General features: G+C 46.3%; 1 protein-coding gene across 1 annotated transcript; it reads left to right on the forward strand.

The window, feature by feature from the left end:
• The first annotated feature begins 14,228 nt into the window (after window positions 1–14,228).
• LOC131269045 (protein mab-21) lies at window positions 14,229–18,262 on the forward strand. The gene is made up of 2 exons (XM_058271358.1): window positions 14,229–14,976; window positions 17,129–18,262. The coding sequence occupies exons 1-2, from the start codon at window positions 14,229–14,231 to the stop codon at window positions 17,476–17,478; spliced, it is 1,098 nt and encodes a 365-aa protein (XP_058127341.1). The 3' UTR covers window positions 17,479–18,262.
• The last annotated feature ends 792 nt before the right edge of the window (window positions 18,263–19,054 follow it).

A 19,054-nucleotide genomic window follows, 5' to 3' on the forward strand; every position in this document is an offset into this window, starting at 1 on the left:
AGGAGACCACGGAGCGGAGTGAATTCTGAGCCCGGGCGGCAACAGGGAAGGGGACGGGGGGAGGGACTTGGCGGCGTTAAGCCACTTTGACATCTTAATCCTAAGTGGTATTTAAGGTTTCAAATAAAAATCATGATACAAATGTTCTCACATTGCTGCACACATCCGCGGCTCAGGAGGCGGGCTGCGTCTCTGATGGCCCCCGCGCGATCGGCACTTGCTTCCATTTGGAGGAGCGGTGGCGGGTGGCGAGGGGTTTTTGTGCCGCTGACAGCGTAATGGGTTTTTAATGCCACACCCGGCTACGCGGTTGCATACCTCCACCGACCGTTTATTGGCCGCCTGATTTGTCAAACGGCCTCGGGGAACTGCAGTTGTTCTCCGAGAACATATTCAGCAGATCGGTGAGAGTCTGCTGGTCAGTAGTCAATGTTTAATTTTATTTAATAAATCCCGTAGTCTGCAGGCTGAACCGGTCGTGGCGCATCCTCGAGAAGTTCCTTAAGAAATTAGCAGGAACTCTGATTCAGGAGTATCAGTATGCGATTGTAGTCCCCAAGGTTGGAGCTGATAGCAAAGTCTATGCCAGAAGTGGATCCAACTCTCGAGTCCACCGATCTTTAATATTTTGTCCAACAAAAGTTCAAACTAACCTCAGAGTACTCTCCTTGGAGAAAGGCCAAGTTCCACTAAGGGATGTCGTGTCATTAAAAAATAAAATAGGAGATGGACTCCGATTTGAACACTGCACTGCAAAAACTACTTGATCTTTGACTTAAAGACATAGTTCCTTCAAAAATTGATGTGATCTCTGGGAGTTCTAACGTATCGGAATTTGCCGTAACCAACGTTGGTAACTCTAGAGTAGTACTCTCCTTGGAAAGAGTTCAACTTCCATTAAGGGATGTCGTGCCATCAGAAAAGAAAACCCGCAGATTAGTAAATAATAGTAAGAGTTGGTCCCTGATCTGCATACTGAACCGGACTTAATAGTGAGACCACTACTAGGTCTATAACTAACAGAGGCGATTCCACAGTTGACTAGAGCCAGGGCAACGACAGCTCTTTTGTGTTTTGTTTTTTCTCAGAATGTAAAATGTTCCTCCAAGTCCTGATTGATAGGGAGAGCAGACTTCACAGCATCCTCTACGCTCCGCTCTTCCCCATCCCTTCCCCCTCCCCCTGATGAAAGGTTAAAAACCGAAACGGACGGTAGTTCCATAAATCCACGAACATGGTTTTTTAATTATTGCACCTAAATCTCTGGCCCCTCGCATCTCCCGCGGCTTACCGCACAATTGTCACTCGCGTATGTCAAACTTGACGGGTTTCCCTTTCTGCCAGAGGAAACCCGCGCCGCCAAGTTGTGGGTGGGTAGGGGACGACAGAAAAAAAAAGAAACACCCCGGTAATTCATGCGTTCGCTGTCAAGGGTTTGCCTCGTTGTGTCGTTATTTAGTTTGGTTTTTCCGTTGCACCCCGGCATGTGCGTGTGTGTGTGTGTGTGTGCGTGTGGCCGTTTGGTGAAATGAGCCTCGGGTAGCTCGATACCGATCGCACTCGAACCTCGGTTCGCTTCCGCCGCTGTCGCAAGACGCGCTCCTAGAAAATAAAAATAATATTTACGATGATTATAAAATGCATTAGGGGCGTAAAATATTAACTTGTAGATTTCTGGCACCAGTTTTCCTACCCCTCCCTTGTGCCCTGTGCTCTCCCCCGCGTCCCCCCGGGGGAAACCCGCCCGAGTTCGGAGGCGACTTAACCGACCCGATTTGTCATTTGCCGGCCGAATTCTATTCTTAGGCGCCCCGCGTCCTGGCGCAGAGTTAGCGAGAAGGAAACTCGCCTTCTCCAAGCGATCTTGCCCGCGATGCCCTACAACGGAACGGAAGGAAGGGGGGAAGAAGGACGCGAGAAAGGGGCCAGCGTCAACGAGGGAAAAACTGAAACGACCCCCGTCTTTCACGGAATCGGTTACAAATGGACGCCGCGGCGAAGATTTATGCTTTGTTTGTTGAAATTGATGCAAACATTTGTCGCCTATTTCTCATGTCTCGCGCGCCGGACCCGGTTCAGATCACTGTGTGTGTGTGTGTGTGTGTGTGTGTGTGCGGATGAGGTTCCAGCCACCATCCGGATGGTGGTAGCGGGAAAATCTTCATCCGCTCCGGGGCGCTGCAAGTTGGCCAGAAAATGGGATTCATTTCATGCGGTTAATTGCCTTAGTCTCATTTTATAGTGCTCGTTTTTAACCCATTTTATCCCACACTTCCTCGCTGCTGCTTGCGGTGTATGTGTGTGTGTGTGTGTGTGCAGTATTTTATTGCATTTTTAATACCTTCCATCCATGCGTGCAGCCTCCGAGAAGCAGCATCAACGTATTGCAAACATCAAATCTAATTTGTTCGTTCGAATAATGTGAGGCTCGCCGTTTCAATCAGGTTTTTCCATTCGATGGAACGTTCCTATAACCTTAAGACAAGTTTTCAAAACCGAAACGATACCAACTTTGACCAGCTTAATTAGTCAACTTCTCTAATGGCAAGCTGTTTTCACAACCACAACAAATAACTAATCATAAAGACAAACCAACTTATGGTCAATGTTGAGTTATTTTTATATTTAGAGTGTATTATTTCTGCTTTTTGCGTGTTCGGATCTGGTTTTTCTTTTGTTTGAACTTCGGTGCGCACCTTTTGGCCCACTTTTCTCTATCGGATCGAACATTATCCGTCGAGCAACTGCCTCCGGATCCGATTATCGTGGGGTTGCGCGTGCGTGCAGCAACAGCAGAACGAGTAAACGGGGTTCCAAATAACCAATAATCGATAGGACCGATCCGACCCAAGCCGGAACGGGTTATTTTTTTTTTTTTTTTGTTTTGTTTTGTGTTCTGCAGATCATCATCTTTGGGCGGGTTTTGGGTTTTCAACCGTGCGTATGAAAGCAGACGATGAGCGAAAAGCGGAGAGACGGAGGAGTTCGTGCTCGTGATTCCGCAATTACCCGTCAACCATGTGTCGGACGCCAGCGGAACAACGCCCTGGACAGCTGAAGCCGTCGAAGCCTACCGAGGGAGGGAAGCGGGAGAGGAGAGAAGGTATGTGTGTTAACGCAACCAAAACCAGCATCTTCCAATCGGCGCCCGGGGTCGGCGTGCTTGCAGGATGTTGCTTACCAGAAATGGTCCAGGAATCGGGTGTGCATGGCAAGCAACACACCATACCGTTCCTCCCAAACGTGAATTAACCCTTAAGTGTCACCTCAGCTAATGTCTTTAAAAGGCTGCAGAAATATCAGTGGTCTATTATGCACACAGTAAATATACCAGCTGTTGTCAGTAAATTCATGTCGTTTTGCATAAACACATGATTGATTGGGTTTTTTTTACCATAGCGCATCTATTTTTGGCTCTAAAGCAGGGGTCGGCATTCGTTTCCTGAAGAGAGCCAGATGATGAGAAAAAATACTGAAAGGACGGCAGAATCTCTTAAACGATGGTTTTAATGTTTGACAAATAATATTAAACCCGTTTTAAATGGAGTAACATTTTTTAAATATTAAAACAGTAAGTAAAAAAAAATTGTTGATAAACTATAATAAACAATCATAAATTTATAGTAAAAAATTTCCTTTTTTTCCGCTTTTCCGAGTACCACTTCTTGCCTATACCGAAATCCGTCCAGTAGCGTTACACTATCGAATTTTAATGACTTTTTATAGCTACCAAACGTTACTTGCATCTTTTGTTGGTAAACAATTGAAAATATAAACAATAATGCACTTGTTCCCAGTCATATGAAATAATCAACGTTTTGGATAAAGAATAATTGCAATAAGAGGTGAAAGTAGATGACTAGGAGGTTAGTGCTGAGGCGTTAGTGACAAAAACTGAGGCGTTATGTCAAAACCAGAGGCTTCAGAGACAAAAGCTGATGTCGATCCTTCTATCATGGAAGAATTCAAGACAAAAACGTACATCAAAAGTAGCATAAGCCACAGATTGTTACAGGGAAAAACATGTTTTTGAGAATGCAGTAGGTACGTCAAGGGTTAATGCGCCTTGTGATAGCTTACAATCAACGGTGCAACAATAAAAAGTGCAATGTGCCACCGAAACCGCGCCGGCCACCGAAATTCGTGCCGGGAGTCCGTACTTTCAGAGTTCCTGGGTGCCTCAGTTCAGGCCTTTTTGGTGCAAAAAAAAAAGAACGGTGCAGGAACTGGCCGGATAATTGCGCGCCGGCTAATGCGCCCGGGACGTGGAAACCGGGACCCCTTGGAAGCCTGTTGCTGTTGGGTGATGTGAGCGTAATTACGCTATTTGCTTTCAACAGGTCGCCTTCTGTAGCGGTCCGTATCACATGTCAATCACGGGGCTGGTTTTTGGATGGAGTGAAGCGCTTTGCTGAAGTTTTACTAGAGCTCGTTGAGCACGTCAAAATCTGCAAATTGTTTCGGTTGAGTGGGAACTGTGGTTTGCGTTCTTTGTGCACTTCCATTATTGTCGCAGGTACTTGACTGCGGTGTTTCATAAGACGGCTAAACTTTTAGGCCCAATGGGCTTTCGGAGTTCTAAGATATTGAATCCTCTATTTCTGTGACCCAAATACTCGAAGTACTAAGACATTGGATCAGTATTTCTGAGCCCCTTCTGAGATACTCATCAACCACGAATAAAAGAGGCCTTACTTATATTCTCCGGCTCAGGTCTTTCCACTAAGTTACAGCCAATTCTGGTGGTACTGGAGTCAGCAATATTTCGGGAAGTAAAAAGAAACCCATTCCCACCGTCCACGTCTTCTTCGAGCCAACGGAGCACGCTCTTCTGGAAGACGTTCTGTTGGTTTTTTACGACTGTCAAGACGCACGGAGCCAGGTTACCCTCCGTCGGTCCTGGCCCCATCCCGGCGGCAGCTGTTTTGACGAGTTAGCGCCACCACCACCGCCGCCACCATCACCGCCACCGGAAGGCATTATCCGGAGTGAGCTACCCCCCTCCATCGACAGTGACGTCTCCGGCCCCGCCGTTTGGGTGAATCTTTGGCTGCTGCCAATTTCCGTTTTAATGAGCTGCACTTTTCGCCATTTCAGCAGCGTGCTAGGCCCGGTTCGGTGCGGTTAAACTGCTCTGTTGGTTTATGTGTGGTGCGCTGGTTGTTTTGTATTTCCGCCTGTTTTTCTTTGTTTTGTTTTGTTTCTTTTTTTTATTTTAATCCGTTTCGCTCGCCAACCGCGGACAAGCGGCGGAAAATTGGTCCACTTCACCGTTGTTTGTTAGTTTGTTGAAACGAGACGCGTCCGATGGCTTTTTTGTTTTGGTTTCGGGTGCGTTCTGCTCACTTGACAGCACGTGGTTTACGATATGCCTGCAATTAATTGATCGGTACAAGGAAATAAAATAACCTATTCAAACAAATTGGTAAGAAGACGAGAGGAGTGCCGTGTACTTGTTTAAATTTAAATACCTGAATCACATAAAAAGTACACAAAAATGTTCTTATTTGCATTTTACATCCATCTGATAAGTCCTACGGCATATTTGTTTCATGCTATCGACGACTGTAAAAGCACTTTTCGATCATTTTCGCTTTCTATCCAAATATTCTCATACAGTTTTTCCCAACACCATCGAAAGTACTAACACTTTCCGTTCAAATTAAAACTATTCGACTCACTTCCACGTCGGAGCCGATCGATTACGATGAATGCTGCTCAAGGTAGGCAATTCTGGTTTTAGGCCTCCTTCGCTGTTCGAGCTGTTTGGAATGTTTGATAAAGTTTTCGGTGACCTCTCGTCGGCGTAAGAGCCGAATGCCGGTGTGCTCCGGAGCGGTGGCCACACTTGATTAATGTCCACATTTGATCCATTACCAGCTTCCTGCGATCGGAATGTTTATTTATCGTGATGCTCAAGCAGCGTGAACATGTTTCTTGCTTCTTTAAGTAGATACGTGTTCTCGAGTGTGTGTGTCTTGACGTGTTCAAATCTAATGCCTCTCCTACATGTCGGAGCGTTTCAATCACGTCACGGGAGTACGGGAGGCCTCCTGGAAGCTCCGACTTCACCCTCTCGCACGCAAAACTCACCCGCCGTAATGCGTTTTCGATGTCACGATCCTTCAACCGAACCGAAAAAAAAGCCGAGGCTCACTTTCAGGTGAACCCGCGGTGACGTATACATACGGCCCCGGGACGGCGATCCCCTCCGAGCGGATGATCGATTTTTTCCCATCACGGCTAAGCAAACAAGGGCCCTTTAATAAGGAAGAGCCGGCGCTCACGCCACAAAACGGGAGCTTACCGCTGCTTGAGGAAGACGAACGAGAAGCACCGGATCAGCCCCGCGTATGAAGGTGTGTGTGTCGAAACAAATCAAAATCCTCGCGACCCGGGGGAAGGGGGGGAACCGAAAGGTGAGGAAACGAGCGCCAGCGGGCGAGCGAGCGACGGGCACGAGGATGATAATGCCCGAGATATGATTCATAAGTGAGTGTCCCATTTATTTATATTTAATAAATTATCTAGCCCGCCCCTGTGGGAGGGGCCGGCCGGTGCGAGGTGGCGAACTGGTTCTGATTCATGTCCTCAAGCTGAACAGATACCTCTTTTTTTTGTCTTTGGTGATGCTTCACCATGTGGCAGTGAGATATTGAATGAGGCACACTCATTTGGCGATTAACAGTGAGAATCTACACTATCCGCAAACCGAACGGTTTGAGAACGTTTCCCGAAGTTTTGTATGGGACACGACGCGTTGTTGTTGGAATTTGCTTGATTTTGCCATAACAGTAGCGTCATCTGGTGGTCCTTTTGTAGAACTATCGCTCGATGCATTGAGCTTCTTGCACGAGCGTGATTCTATGTTATTTCAAGAAGAATATTTATCAATGCTCTTTGCAAACCCCAACTTAAAATCAGTTACTTGTTATATGTGCTTTCAATACTTTGATTAATATTGTAGTCCGAAACATCTCCTACCCGAAAATGAAAGGAGAGGAGGCGCGAAGGCGTGAGCGGAAGTAAAAAGCCAACTGTGTATCATCATATTAGATTCTTAAAAACTATTGAACATAAAATAACTTTCATCAATTGCATATACCTGGAAAAATGAACAGCCAATTGAAAAATAATTAACGTGGTGCATTCTGCCCCTGGGCTTAAACCATTTTGAACAAAAACTTTAACTGCATTTGGGGATATAATCAAACAAATACCGTATGCGTGATAATGTTTGCACCATTTAGCAATAACAAAATTTAAAATATCCTCAAACATTTTAGGATGTATTTTTTTTTCATTTATTCTAAAGGAACAGGTTTGGCAATGTTGTTAAGCATGTAGGTCTTCGAGTGGGTTTCCATTTGCGGCCATTATATTCACCATGCGCTTGCGGAATACACTGCAGGTCCAAAAAATGCAGGCTATGGTTTACCGGAGGCTAGTCATACTTGGGCGGCGTTTAGAGTAAGCCTTGACCTTCATAAAGCGCCATTGTGACAAACCCGGAATCCAGCATGGTGGCCATATATATTTCGATCAGAACATAAGCTGTTCCTGCCTCTAGTTTTGGGTGCGTTTCGAGGGATAGCGCGGAGCCCCATGGATAGTTATCCAAGCTTATCCCTGTCCAAGACCTTTTCCACGATCCACCGGGATATTCCTATGGCGTCGACAATATGTTTTTGAGATAGTTGCTCATGAGACAAATCGCGAATACCCTGCTACTTGGTCATGGTGCAAGTGCTTAACTAAGTAAAACGTTTTTCGTTCACAACCTATTTAGGTACGAGTTAAGGATTAAGTTGATGCTAAGAAAGCCAAGGATTTATTTGCCCATAGAAAACAGGAACTATATAAGTAAGGTCGTGCAAACATTATCACACAAACGGTAAATTATACAAAAATGTTTAACCGGTATGCAACTATTTTTAAAACAATATTTTAAATTATTGAGCATTTTACGATATTATAATTTTGTATGAATTTACATTCCTTGAGTAATTAAATATTTGAATCCACGCGCACGGGCGCTTAGAGCCGAAATGCATGCTTTCATGGTTTAAACAATTGCCGAAAGCTACGCCAAACGCTATGAGAGAAAAAATGGAGCAATATAGAAATGTGAGAGAAATGTAAACAAGCTGAGGAAAAAAGTGTGATTGCACGATCCAGTGTTTTTATGAACAACTTAGAGCGCGCCACATGCAACTGTTCCGTAGCCTTACTGGTAGAACGGCTACCACTAGAAACTTTTCACAAACCTGAAGTACCATGTCTAAAAATAGAATCACAGAACTCTACATCTAGAACCCGTAGAAAAACAGAACCCTACATAGCTTCCTCCTCTGAGTCTCTCTCCACAGCGTGGTGCGTGCGGTGCGAAAGAGCGTGAGTAAGCGCGACCACGCTTTTTTTTTTCGCTCACCAAACCGCTGCTCAAAACGAGCTCAAAACGTTCTCGCGACAGAATGTGCTGCGCCCGAAGACCGTATTTTTCGACTGCAAGAATACCTTCTTTTAGCAGTATTTTCAGCCTGCTGTTTTGACCAAAACAATCTTCGGTTTGCGGATAGTGTAGTAATTAGCGTGAGAGACACAAACCAAAGGCTGGGCATGTTCTGCTTTTTGCCAGTAAACCGGTAGTTGAATTTCTATACACTCCTATGATCCAACTATTTATTTTACAACCAAGTTTACTGTACACAATGTCTTAGATTTGGATATTACAGATCAGGTTTTTATTTCGTAGATCACTTGTTACTAAGCGTTCTCTAGCGAGAAGCACCGCAATCTCTTAAATACCCTCCTAATCTCTAGGATCAGTATATATAGATTGGTTGGATTTCATCAATACCACTGAAACCATACTCCCAACCTATCGAGAATCTTCAAGAATAGTAAAAGAAGCTCAGTTCATGCCGATTAACGCGTGACTTAGATAACTTAAATCCACTGAACCAACTTATGATGTCGGTGGCACGCCATATGATCGCTGCGTCACAATCTAACTGGTCGGATGCACTTGGACTTGATCGGAGTGACCGGATTCTTCTGCGGGCAGTCAGGAATTCTAGGGCTACGCACCCCCAGGAGGAAGAAGACGTCGTTAGACAGAAAGCCACGGGGTGCAGGCGCCCGGTTTGCATGGTGGACGCACGATCAAGATTGAGGGGCAACCTCCAGTGCCCGGACCGAACGGGACTCCAGGGCAGAACGACTACGGAGCCTCCCGACGGGGTGCATGAGCGGCCGCGTCCTTCGGCCCGGAGTTCGGGCGGAACCTGGCGACTCATTCTAGTCCGTATTAGCTGTTGACTTCGGTGGCGACCTACGCTGTCGGTACTTCCGCGTACCGTCGAACAAACTCATTCTGTCAACTTTTTATTTAATGCTGGCTTCGTCGTCGTCCCCCATTCGATTCCTCCCCAGCTCCAGTAGTACAAGATCCTCCTAGCCTCATCCTTCTACCTAAACAAAACGCGAGACTCCAAAAAACGGCCGGGGTGTCTATTAATTGGATGAAATTTGATACTTTTACCCCTTGCCTTCGGCTTCTCCCAGCCATCCGCGCCGGCTTGCCTTCGCCGGCGGTCCTTCCCAACCCCTCCGGGAGAGAGAAAAAACCGCGGGGTTTGTTTTCTTTTACCCCATTCTTGTTGCAGACTCGTGATAGAGGAAAGGTTTGTATTCTCCGTCCGTTCATCGTCGTCGTCGTCGTCATCATTGCTGTTGATTTGTTCCTCCTCTTTGTTACCACCTTTTCGATTTTATTTTATTTCCAACATTTTTTTGTGCTGCTCCTGCTGCCAACCAAACCAAACCGACGGGGATCGCGACCAGGGATCGGGGAAAGATCATCTCCGAGGCCGCGATTCCTGTTTTGTTTTCCCCGTCCACCGCCCCTCCTGGCTCTGGTCCGGTTCGCTGTTGTGCGCGAAAGGTACACCGGACCCGATACCGATACGATCATGACCACGTCTCGGGTCGGACATATCCACGGCAGCTCGGGTTACTCGGGACGGATTCTCTCCAGGTGCCCTCCAAGCTCGATCATGCTACCTTCTGGATTTCGTTCGGCGTCCGTACGCTGTCGGGAAACGCAACGGATGAACGGAGCGGATCATATTTAGCGCACTTTTACGGAATTGACATTCCAGCCGGTTGTGAGGTTCGCTCCGCAGCGAATCAAATTCCACCTCGCCGGGGCAACCGATAAAACAATCTCCCGGTGTCGTACACCGATCAGAAATTCCTTTTTCGCAAGCATTCTTTGTGCATTCAAAGTTTCTTCCGGGAACTGAACACACGGGAACTTTTGTCAACACAAGCCGACCCTTTCGAGAACTCTGAGATTTAAAGTATACACTTTTAAAGTTGGCTAATGTTAGAATAACCTAGGTAATAAACTGAACCTCTAGGTGTTAGAATTAATATACAGTAGGTCCCCTTAGTACGCAATACTCGATATACGCGAATTCGCAATACGCGACTTTTTACAACTGACAGCTCATAGCGTTCCTTGAGTTCTGATTAGTCAATTTTACTTTGTTTTGGTAGAATGAAGTTTTTAATATGCACTTTTTAACAGGGAAATAATGATACAATAGATGAAAAGGGACACATATTAGTGATTTGGATAGAAGATATGTTAAATAAGCGGCTCCTTCTCAGTGACAGCTCTTTAATATGAGGTATAAGGAAATCCGCAATACGCGAAAATTCGATATACGCTGTTGCGTTCGGTCCCAAACATTCGCGTACTGCGGGGACCAGCTGTATTAGTATCACGTTGACTACCACGCTGTTTTAGTACGATTTTAGTACAATCTTTTTTGGAAAAAATTGATAATAAATTGTATAAAACCGACGGCTTTTCGGAAACCAAGCAAAAGCTAGGCTCTCCAAAGGATACCCTTTTGAAAGTAGTATAGTCAACATCGATATAAGTTACTATAGACGTGTAGAGCACTGCTGTCACCCGCTTAATTGGTGCCATGACGTGTTAAAAGTGTTTAATCGTTTCATTTAAATAAATCAGATCACGAAAACCTAGTTACTAACTTAGTTTCCTAATATTAAGCACCTGTTATTCAAATCAAAACAACAATGATATCGATAGTACTTTTCTTCATATTGTTTTAATTCATGCTCCAAGCAGCGCAAGAACCTCTTTCAAGTTCTTGTTGTCCCCGCGATTAGCAACAGCGGGAGTGTTGTTAATTGGATCCTCCATAAAGGTTATCTTATTTCGATTGGCCGCCGAGTATTTGGTGCGATAATTGCATGTTTGTTTGAACGGCAGCTAGGTCGTTCAATTTCAGCGCCCATTTTCAGAGGCTCGATTTACGATAGGCTCATAACCGTCATCACTAAAAAAGGGCATTTTGTTTCCTCTTCTTGCGCTCCCGCGTTTTTTTTTTATGGTTTGCGGTGTGTATTTGTGGTTTTTCTTTTCAGTTTTTTTTTCTTTTCCCACCAAAGTACGCATCTTCGACGAGGTGCCATCTCAAGGCGGGACCAGGAAGGAGCTCAATTAAAGCTGATAATTATGTTGTTTAATTTCGTCGGTAGGTCGGGTACCTTCTCACACACTTTTTGTTCCCCCGCCCCTCGGCCGCAAGGAGGCAGTGGGGATGGGGAGGGGAAGAGATGTTCCGGACCGTCGTTAAATTCTAGCTCTGGTTTCCTTCCCCCCATCCCCGCCCCCTCGCCGACCGGAATCGGAATCACCAACCACGAAACGATCCATATAAAGTAAAATTTACTGCTCCACGCCAGAATAGCCCCATCCGAAGACGAACGGAACAAACGCGAACCACACAATGAATAAAATGAGCGGTAGCGGGCCGCCAATGTATCGTTCACTCAAGCCGATGTCGTTGGCATCAGCGGGGCCGAACGGGCGTGCGGAACGGGGACGGGCGGGCGAGCGAGAAAACAGAAACAAAATCGTCATCATCAACACTTTATTCAGGCTTTATCTCGCCCTCTTTAACATCTCCTTAAAGTTCGCTACCGTTTCCGTCTCGCACATCGGCACCGCACGGTTCGATGATAGCATTAGTTTCTTTTCGTTCTTTTTTTTCCTCCCCCTTTTGTTGCTTCGTTTCCCTCTCCTTGGTGGCTGCTTCTTGCACTTCTTTCGTTTGCCCCTTTTTATTTTGCACCAGGATCGTTCTCATCGCGGAGGAAGCTGGAACTGGAGCAAGGCGCATGTGTATTGGAGCGGGATATAAAACATATAGGAACAATATCTTACTACTGCCTTTTTTCCCACTTATCAATTCTCATCACCCCACCCCCCCCTCACCCAACTCTTCGTTATGTTTTCACAGCTATGGGCTTAGCAAAAAAACATAAAATCAACATCTACCACCATCAACCGGCGCAGGCATCGCTGATACAAACGCCCCCAATTACAGTGGGTGCCCCTTTTTGCCGATAGATGGAGACGGAAAATCAATTGACAAACCTTTTCAACAGTTGCACCATAATGAATGGACAAATTAAATCCAGCTAGCATACTAACAAACATGTTCAAAGATAAATTCACACTTGATTTACACTAATTGTAAATTAACAAAACAAAATAACGCTGCGATCAATGGTAAGGATTGCACAAAGTATTGCTACAATGAAGAGATTCTTGAAGTTTTTTAAACCAATACAAGTTTTTAGTTGAATTAACAACGCGTTTATACTATTAAAATTGACTCTGTAGAATGTTGTTCATTAAGTTCAAAGATCTGATCCAATTGAAACCCACGGTAGGCGAGTAAACAGTAAACACAATCAACATCAAACTATCTATCTATCAGCAGATCAGGAAGAACTATCAGATAGAATTATGCTACGTCTAAGAAGTAACAAGGATAGAACAAATTTCATATCATAAACACTCCTCTAAGCTTACCCAAGGTTTGAAAAGAGTGAATTAAAATTTGAAGCTTAAGATTAAAAATAAAATTATACAACTTATCATGAGCCGAAAAAGTTATAGAAACATTTTTGTGGTGCGATTTTTGTAAATCTATCTACCGAGTGTGACATCGCTGATTGAAAAGGTGTGCTAGTGATGGAATGTGTAAATGTTTTTCTTTTAATTTAAGGCTCAAAGGTTCGTTGATAAAATGTTCCTTTCTGGTAAAAATGAAAAGTCAAATAAAAATAACAAAGACCTTAAGGTACTCATTTCTCTCAAGGCATTTCATATTTGCTTTTAAACTAAACCAAATAGTATCAATTTGAGCTTTCAAAACAAATAAATGACAAATAGTTGATGTTTTTCAGTTGTTGTCAGGAAATGTGTTGTTTGGAAACAAACTTATAATAAGCTGTGGTGCTTCATTTTTGCCCCACCGGTGTCGCGTAAAAGCGGTTGGCCACTGTAGCTGTAGCCGGCACATTGTGAGCATGCAACGCACACTCCCTCAAGCACCACCATTGCCATTGTCGGTCGAACGCGAAGGAGGACGCGCACTGGGCGTGCGGGAAATGGGCGTGGCCTAGTGCCGTTGGCTCCATTGCTTCCTTAACCAACACACACACACACACCCAGGGCCGTCAAGGAGTTTGTCCCTACGCACGGCTGCAGTGTGCTGGTGTGCGTGTGGGGAATCCTATGTACCGGGGGTTTCGGTGGTGGAATGCTCGTCCGCGACGAATCGCGGATGTTGCGTCCTCCGGCGGCTGTGGCGCGCCCGCAACCGTCAGCTGCACGCAACCGCACCGTTGTCAGTCGGGTGGAAGTAGTTGCCGCGTATACAGCGTTGGTCGGTTGGTGAACGGTTGACCTGTGCCTGCTCCGTTGGTGTGCCCTTTTTTTTTTTGCTTCCCGGGAACGTTTTTCCAGGCGGACTTCGCTGGGTACCTCAGAGAGGGAGAGAGGATGCGCACCGGGCCGAGGACACCGCAGTCCGAGTAGCCCACTCTGCCTGGGCCGTGTGCTTTTGTGTGTACGTGCGTGTGCGTGTGCGTGTGTGTGTGTGGGTGTGTGAAGGCGAGTCCTTGCTAGCCCCTTTGCGCGGCCGTCCAGGGCCGACCAAGAAGATGCACACTATCAATCGAGGCGACAGTCAATCAACCCGTTAAGGAATATCCGAACTCCGTCAGGTGCCGTGTGCCGAGTTGGGAAGTCGTGGCTGCCCAAGGTGTCATCAAGTGTGCCCAAGTGTGCCGAGTGTTCCTGCCGTAGGAGTGCGTAGAAGGTCCGTGTGTGCAAGATGTTGGTCCCACCGGAAATGATAGCGGTGCAGTCGAAGCTGATCTACCAGATGAACAAGTACTGCGCCGACCGGGTGCAGGCCCGGAAGGCCCAGATCCACAAGACGATCCAGGAGGTGTGCCGGGTGGTGCAGGACGTGCTGAAGGAGGTGGAGGTGCAGGAGCCGAGGTTCATCTCGTCGCTGAACGACTACAACGGGCGGTACGACGGGCTGGAGGTGGTGTCGCCGACGGAGTTCGAGATCATCATCTACCTCAATCAAATGGGCGTCCTCAACTTCGTCGACGACGGCACGCTGCCCGGCTGCGCCGTGCTGAAGCTGAGCGACGGCCGGAAGCGGTCGATGTCGCTGTGGGTGGAGTTCATCACCGCCTCCGGCTACCTGTCCGCGCGCAAGATCCGCTCCCGCTTCCAGACGCTGGTGGCGCAGGCCTGTGATAAGTGTTCGTACCGCGACTCGGTCAAGATGATCGCCGACACGACCGAGGTGAAGCTGCGCATCCGGGAGCGCATCATCGTGCAGATTACGCCCGCGTTCAAGTGCGCCGGCCTCTGGCCCCGGTCCGCCTCGCACTGGCCGCTCCCGCAGATCCCCTGGCCCCATCCGAACATCGTGTCCGAGGTGAAGACCGAGGGCTTCGACATGCTGTCGAAGGAGTGCATCGCGCTGCAGGGCAAGAACTCCGCCATGGAGGGTGACGCCTGGGTCCTCAGCTTTACCGAGGCCGAGAACAAGCTGCTCCAAGGTAGCCATCAACTGTCATCTACTCCTTCCCTATCATAATTCTATCCTCGGATCAAACCGCAAACACTCATTTGAGCAGACAACTATGAACTCACCAGTTCATGAAAACATTTTGTGTTGTTGGTTGGTTGTTTTTGTTTTTGACAGTACTTGTCATCGCTAGAATACTACGAACTAGCATCTTCTGTGAAATCAATTAAGCAGGATAAGGTGGTCCTGAAAAAGTGTGTGCCTCATAGCTTGAGAACCACTGATTGATCCAGAATATAGGAACTGAAATTCCTGATTAAATTGTGGTGATATGTTGCTGGATGTTTTGTCAATGTTTCACTGCAATGAAATAAAATTTGACACTTCATTGCATTGCTTTCTTCCATCCGGAATCTAAACAAGCAATAATTTCATTCCACATGCAATCAAAACTTTGATGAAGCATCAAAACATTCCAATGGTTTGTCATTTGACAGTAATGACACATCGGTGCAATAAAAATGACTTTCTACAGAAAATTGCATTCGTGGGGAAACAGAAACTATCTGAAAATCGGTAGCTGAAACGGAAAATGTCCAACAATGTAGCGTTCGGTAGCTTGAGCTCCTTCGCAAGAGCATTGCGAATCTTTCAACACTGCTTTCCTAAAGCTAAATCCTTTTTGACATTTGTGCGAACCTCGCTTGAGGTCTTTGCTGCTAGAAGAGATGCAGATTAAAACATATTGTGATAGTGCATAAATTTGGGCAAAAACGGTATCAGGCCAACGAACTTGTTTCTCAGGAAACGCAAAATCCCTAGAACACTCCATCCTGACCAGATTTCCGTGCGCCTGACATTTGACCGTAGCGTCGTACCTTTTTTAAAAGGCACAGATCATCATAGAGATACCTCGGATTGGGAAAGAAAGCAGTTTCCGTTCCGTTCTCAGTCTCAGCTGGGCCAGCTGGATAGGACGGAAAACAACAGTCTCACTTTCCACCGAGCGCCCCCGAGGAAAGATTTATGGTTTGTGAGGCCGCAGGAGGGCCGCCGGCATGCGCTCGATGTTCGTGTTTCCCTCGCCAACCCAATGTATCTGCGATGGCTGTCGAATGATAAAGCTAATTGATCGAAAGAGTTACATGGTTTTTTGTGTGTAATGAACAGTGCTGATATGTTCCAAGACACCAAAAATTGAGCCTTCTGTGATTAAAAGGGACAAATTTGGAAAATGATTAGACGTACATGCCACCAGAAATACGTTCTTAATCATCGGTATTTTGTAAAAAGATTTCAAATCATCCAACATTTAGTTGCTACTCTCAACATGAATTTCACGTTTCATTTTATTTATCATTTGTCGGATTCAGTATGGCAATGTAAATCAAACTAAATGTAAACAACAATCGTAATAAGTTAAAAAAAAGTCGTCATAAGTTTAAAAAAACTGTAACGAACTGAAAACGATATAAGTTTTGGCTTACGTGAATTGTTTAGTGAAGAACACAAACATCGATAGAAGACGTTTTGAAAACACATATTTCCCGCTCTTGATGGTTCATTTTGACTCATCGAAACATTAAACGATACGATTTGTAAGCTAGCTCCAAAATGTCTTAGTTAAAATAAGTTAAAAACAAAGAAACTGATTACTCAAATGTAAATGATTTGTGAAGTGCATAACCATATGCAAAAAAGCTTGAAAAAGCACAAACAAAAATGAAAAACAAATAGTAAACTTAGGAAAGATGTGCTGTTCGTCGCACATGAGAAAAGAAATTTGGGATACGACGTGTTTGAAATAATTTCGTCGATTCTTTAGAACATGATGAAGATACAAATTGCACAAAACTTTGAAAAAGAACAGTCGTAACAGTTGACTTTTGTCACAGAAATGAATTGAAACATTAGTAGGGTTTATACATATGTCTCAAACGAATTCACAAGTTGGTAAAGCTAGATGAAAATGGCAAGCCTCAACGGGGCACAACAGTGAAGAGTGTCTCGCCTTCAGGTCGTTAGTTGTTGAGTAAATAATCCAGGGCTGGTTTATCGCAATGCCGTCCGAGGAATTAAATTGCTCCTCTTATGAAAAGCAGATAGTAGCAGATCGAACGCCGGTCATGTTCGCCTCAGTTTGACTGATCCACCCGCTCACGTTTCGCTCTGTTCCTCTGCAGGTGGCTGCCGGAGGCGGTGCCTCAGCATCCTGAAGACGCTGCGCGACCGGCACCTGGACCTGCCGGGCAACCCGGTCACCTCGTACGTGATGAAGACGCTGCTGCTGTACGAGTGCGAGAAGCACCCGCGCGAGATGGAGTGGGACGAGAACTGCATGGGCGACCGGATCAACGGCATTTTCCTGCAGCTGATCTCGTGCCTGCAGTGCCGCCGCTGCCCGCACTACTTCCTGCCCAACATGGACCTGTTCAAGGGCAAGTCGCCCGGTGCGCTCGAGAACGCCTCCAAGCAGGTCTGGCGGCTGACGCGGATCATGCTCACCAACTCGCGGTGTCTCGAGGAGCTGTAAGGAGAGTGCGGGAGTTAGGACGGTCCAGAGTCTGATGTGAGGGGCACACAAATGGGGCTAGCAGCTAGCTAGGAAGCTGGATCGGAGGGATCGGTGCAAAACAATACAATTTCGAAACAGAGTACGATATGTAAGCAACTACAATGGCGGACTCGCCTATAAAGCTTTCCCATGCGCAAGGGCATTAGAGATGAGTTGGGGGGAGCTGGGGAAAATAATAGGGGAGCATTGAGGGAATGTAATCCCGAGGTACTACTAACTAAACTCTAGCGAGGTACTAAATTATTACGCATGTATACTAAATACTCTTAGCTAACTATAACTGGTAACTTATATCCGTGTAACGTGTTGACTTCACCGGTGAAACAAACCGAGTGAGCCATAGCGCACACGCCCTGCCCAGTTGCTGGTTCCTCCTCGAGGACCGGTGCCTACCATCGTCGCCGGAACTCCCAAACGTCCCAGTGGAGTGTGTAGGGTAGCAGTGGTGCAGGCGCAATGCGTTGTAAAAATCGATTCTAGACTAGCATTTCGAGAGGAGATGTAGAAGAAGAAGAAAAACTAGCGTACATGGTAATGGAAAGGTAGAAAGTGGTGAGCGGAAGATCCGGGATTTCCTAAAAGTCCCAAGCCGAGGTTTAGGGTTCGCGGCGATAGGACAGGAGTCAATACCAACCGTCGGAGATGCGGAGTGAGGTGCTGAGCTGTGGTTGTGAAATTCACAACCGTACTGGAAGAGGAAATGTACGCGGATGCAATCGAAGACATGAACTCTAAGAATAAAAGTCGTTTTAACATTGCTCTTTGCAGAATGAAATACAAAACCCCGGCGTTGTGAAGTGTGTCTATATTTCTTTTCCCAGGAGAATAAGAAGGGTGCCTGTGCCAACACCACGGAACGTGGGACTCTACTCTGGTACGGCAATGCCACAGAATATGTACTCAACAGCTACTCAACGAGGCACCGAGTTCCAGGAGTCTTCCAAAGAGCCGTAGTCCTCGATTCGAGCCCGTGGAATCTGTTTGTCACCTGAGCGCATGCCAAAAGTAAAACAAAACGTTCCCGAAAACACTTGGAAGCTGAACTTTGTACGCCAATCCTGTCACCTCGGAATGTGGCCATTTCAGCAATTGTCCGTTTTGTCGCGATAACGGACCTACCTCCGATAAAGATACGCCGTCCCAGCACCCGAAACGAATAAAACTCGTCTGCCCATTTGCTCCACTTTTCAGCCTGTGTTGCGGAGTATGCGGAGGCAAACGGCACCTACGAGACGCCGCTATCAGACGTTCGCGAGTTTCATCGCCCGGATCATAACGAACGACGACAAACGAAACGAACAGACCGTCGCCTATCGAAGACGACGACGGGGACAACATTCAACCGGACCGCCATCACCGCACGCTCCGCCCGAGCGCTCGACGAGCGGCAATAAACGCTGACAGCTTCAACGGCCATACAAACCAATTTACGATTATTAGGCTCATAATTTCCCATGTTCCGAAGCGCGGCGTGTGTAGCGGGTTTGGTGGCCACGTTTTGCTGAGCCCGAAATTAAAAGAGGTGTTGGAGCCG

Source organism: Anopheles coustani, chromosome X (assembly GCF_943734705.1).
Source record: "Anopheles coustani chromosome X, idAnoCousDA_361_x.2, whole genome shotgun sequence".
Lineage (NCBI taxonomy): Eukaryota > Metazoa > Arthropoda > Insecta > Diptera > Culicidae > Anopheles > Anopheles coustani.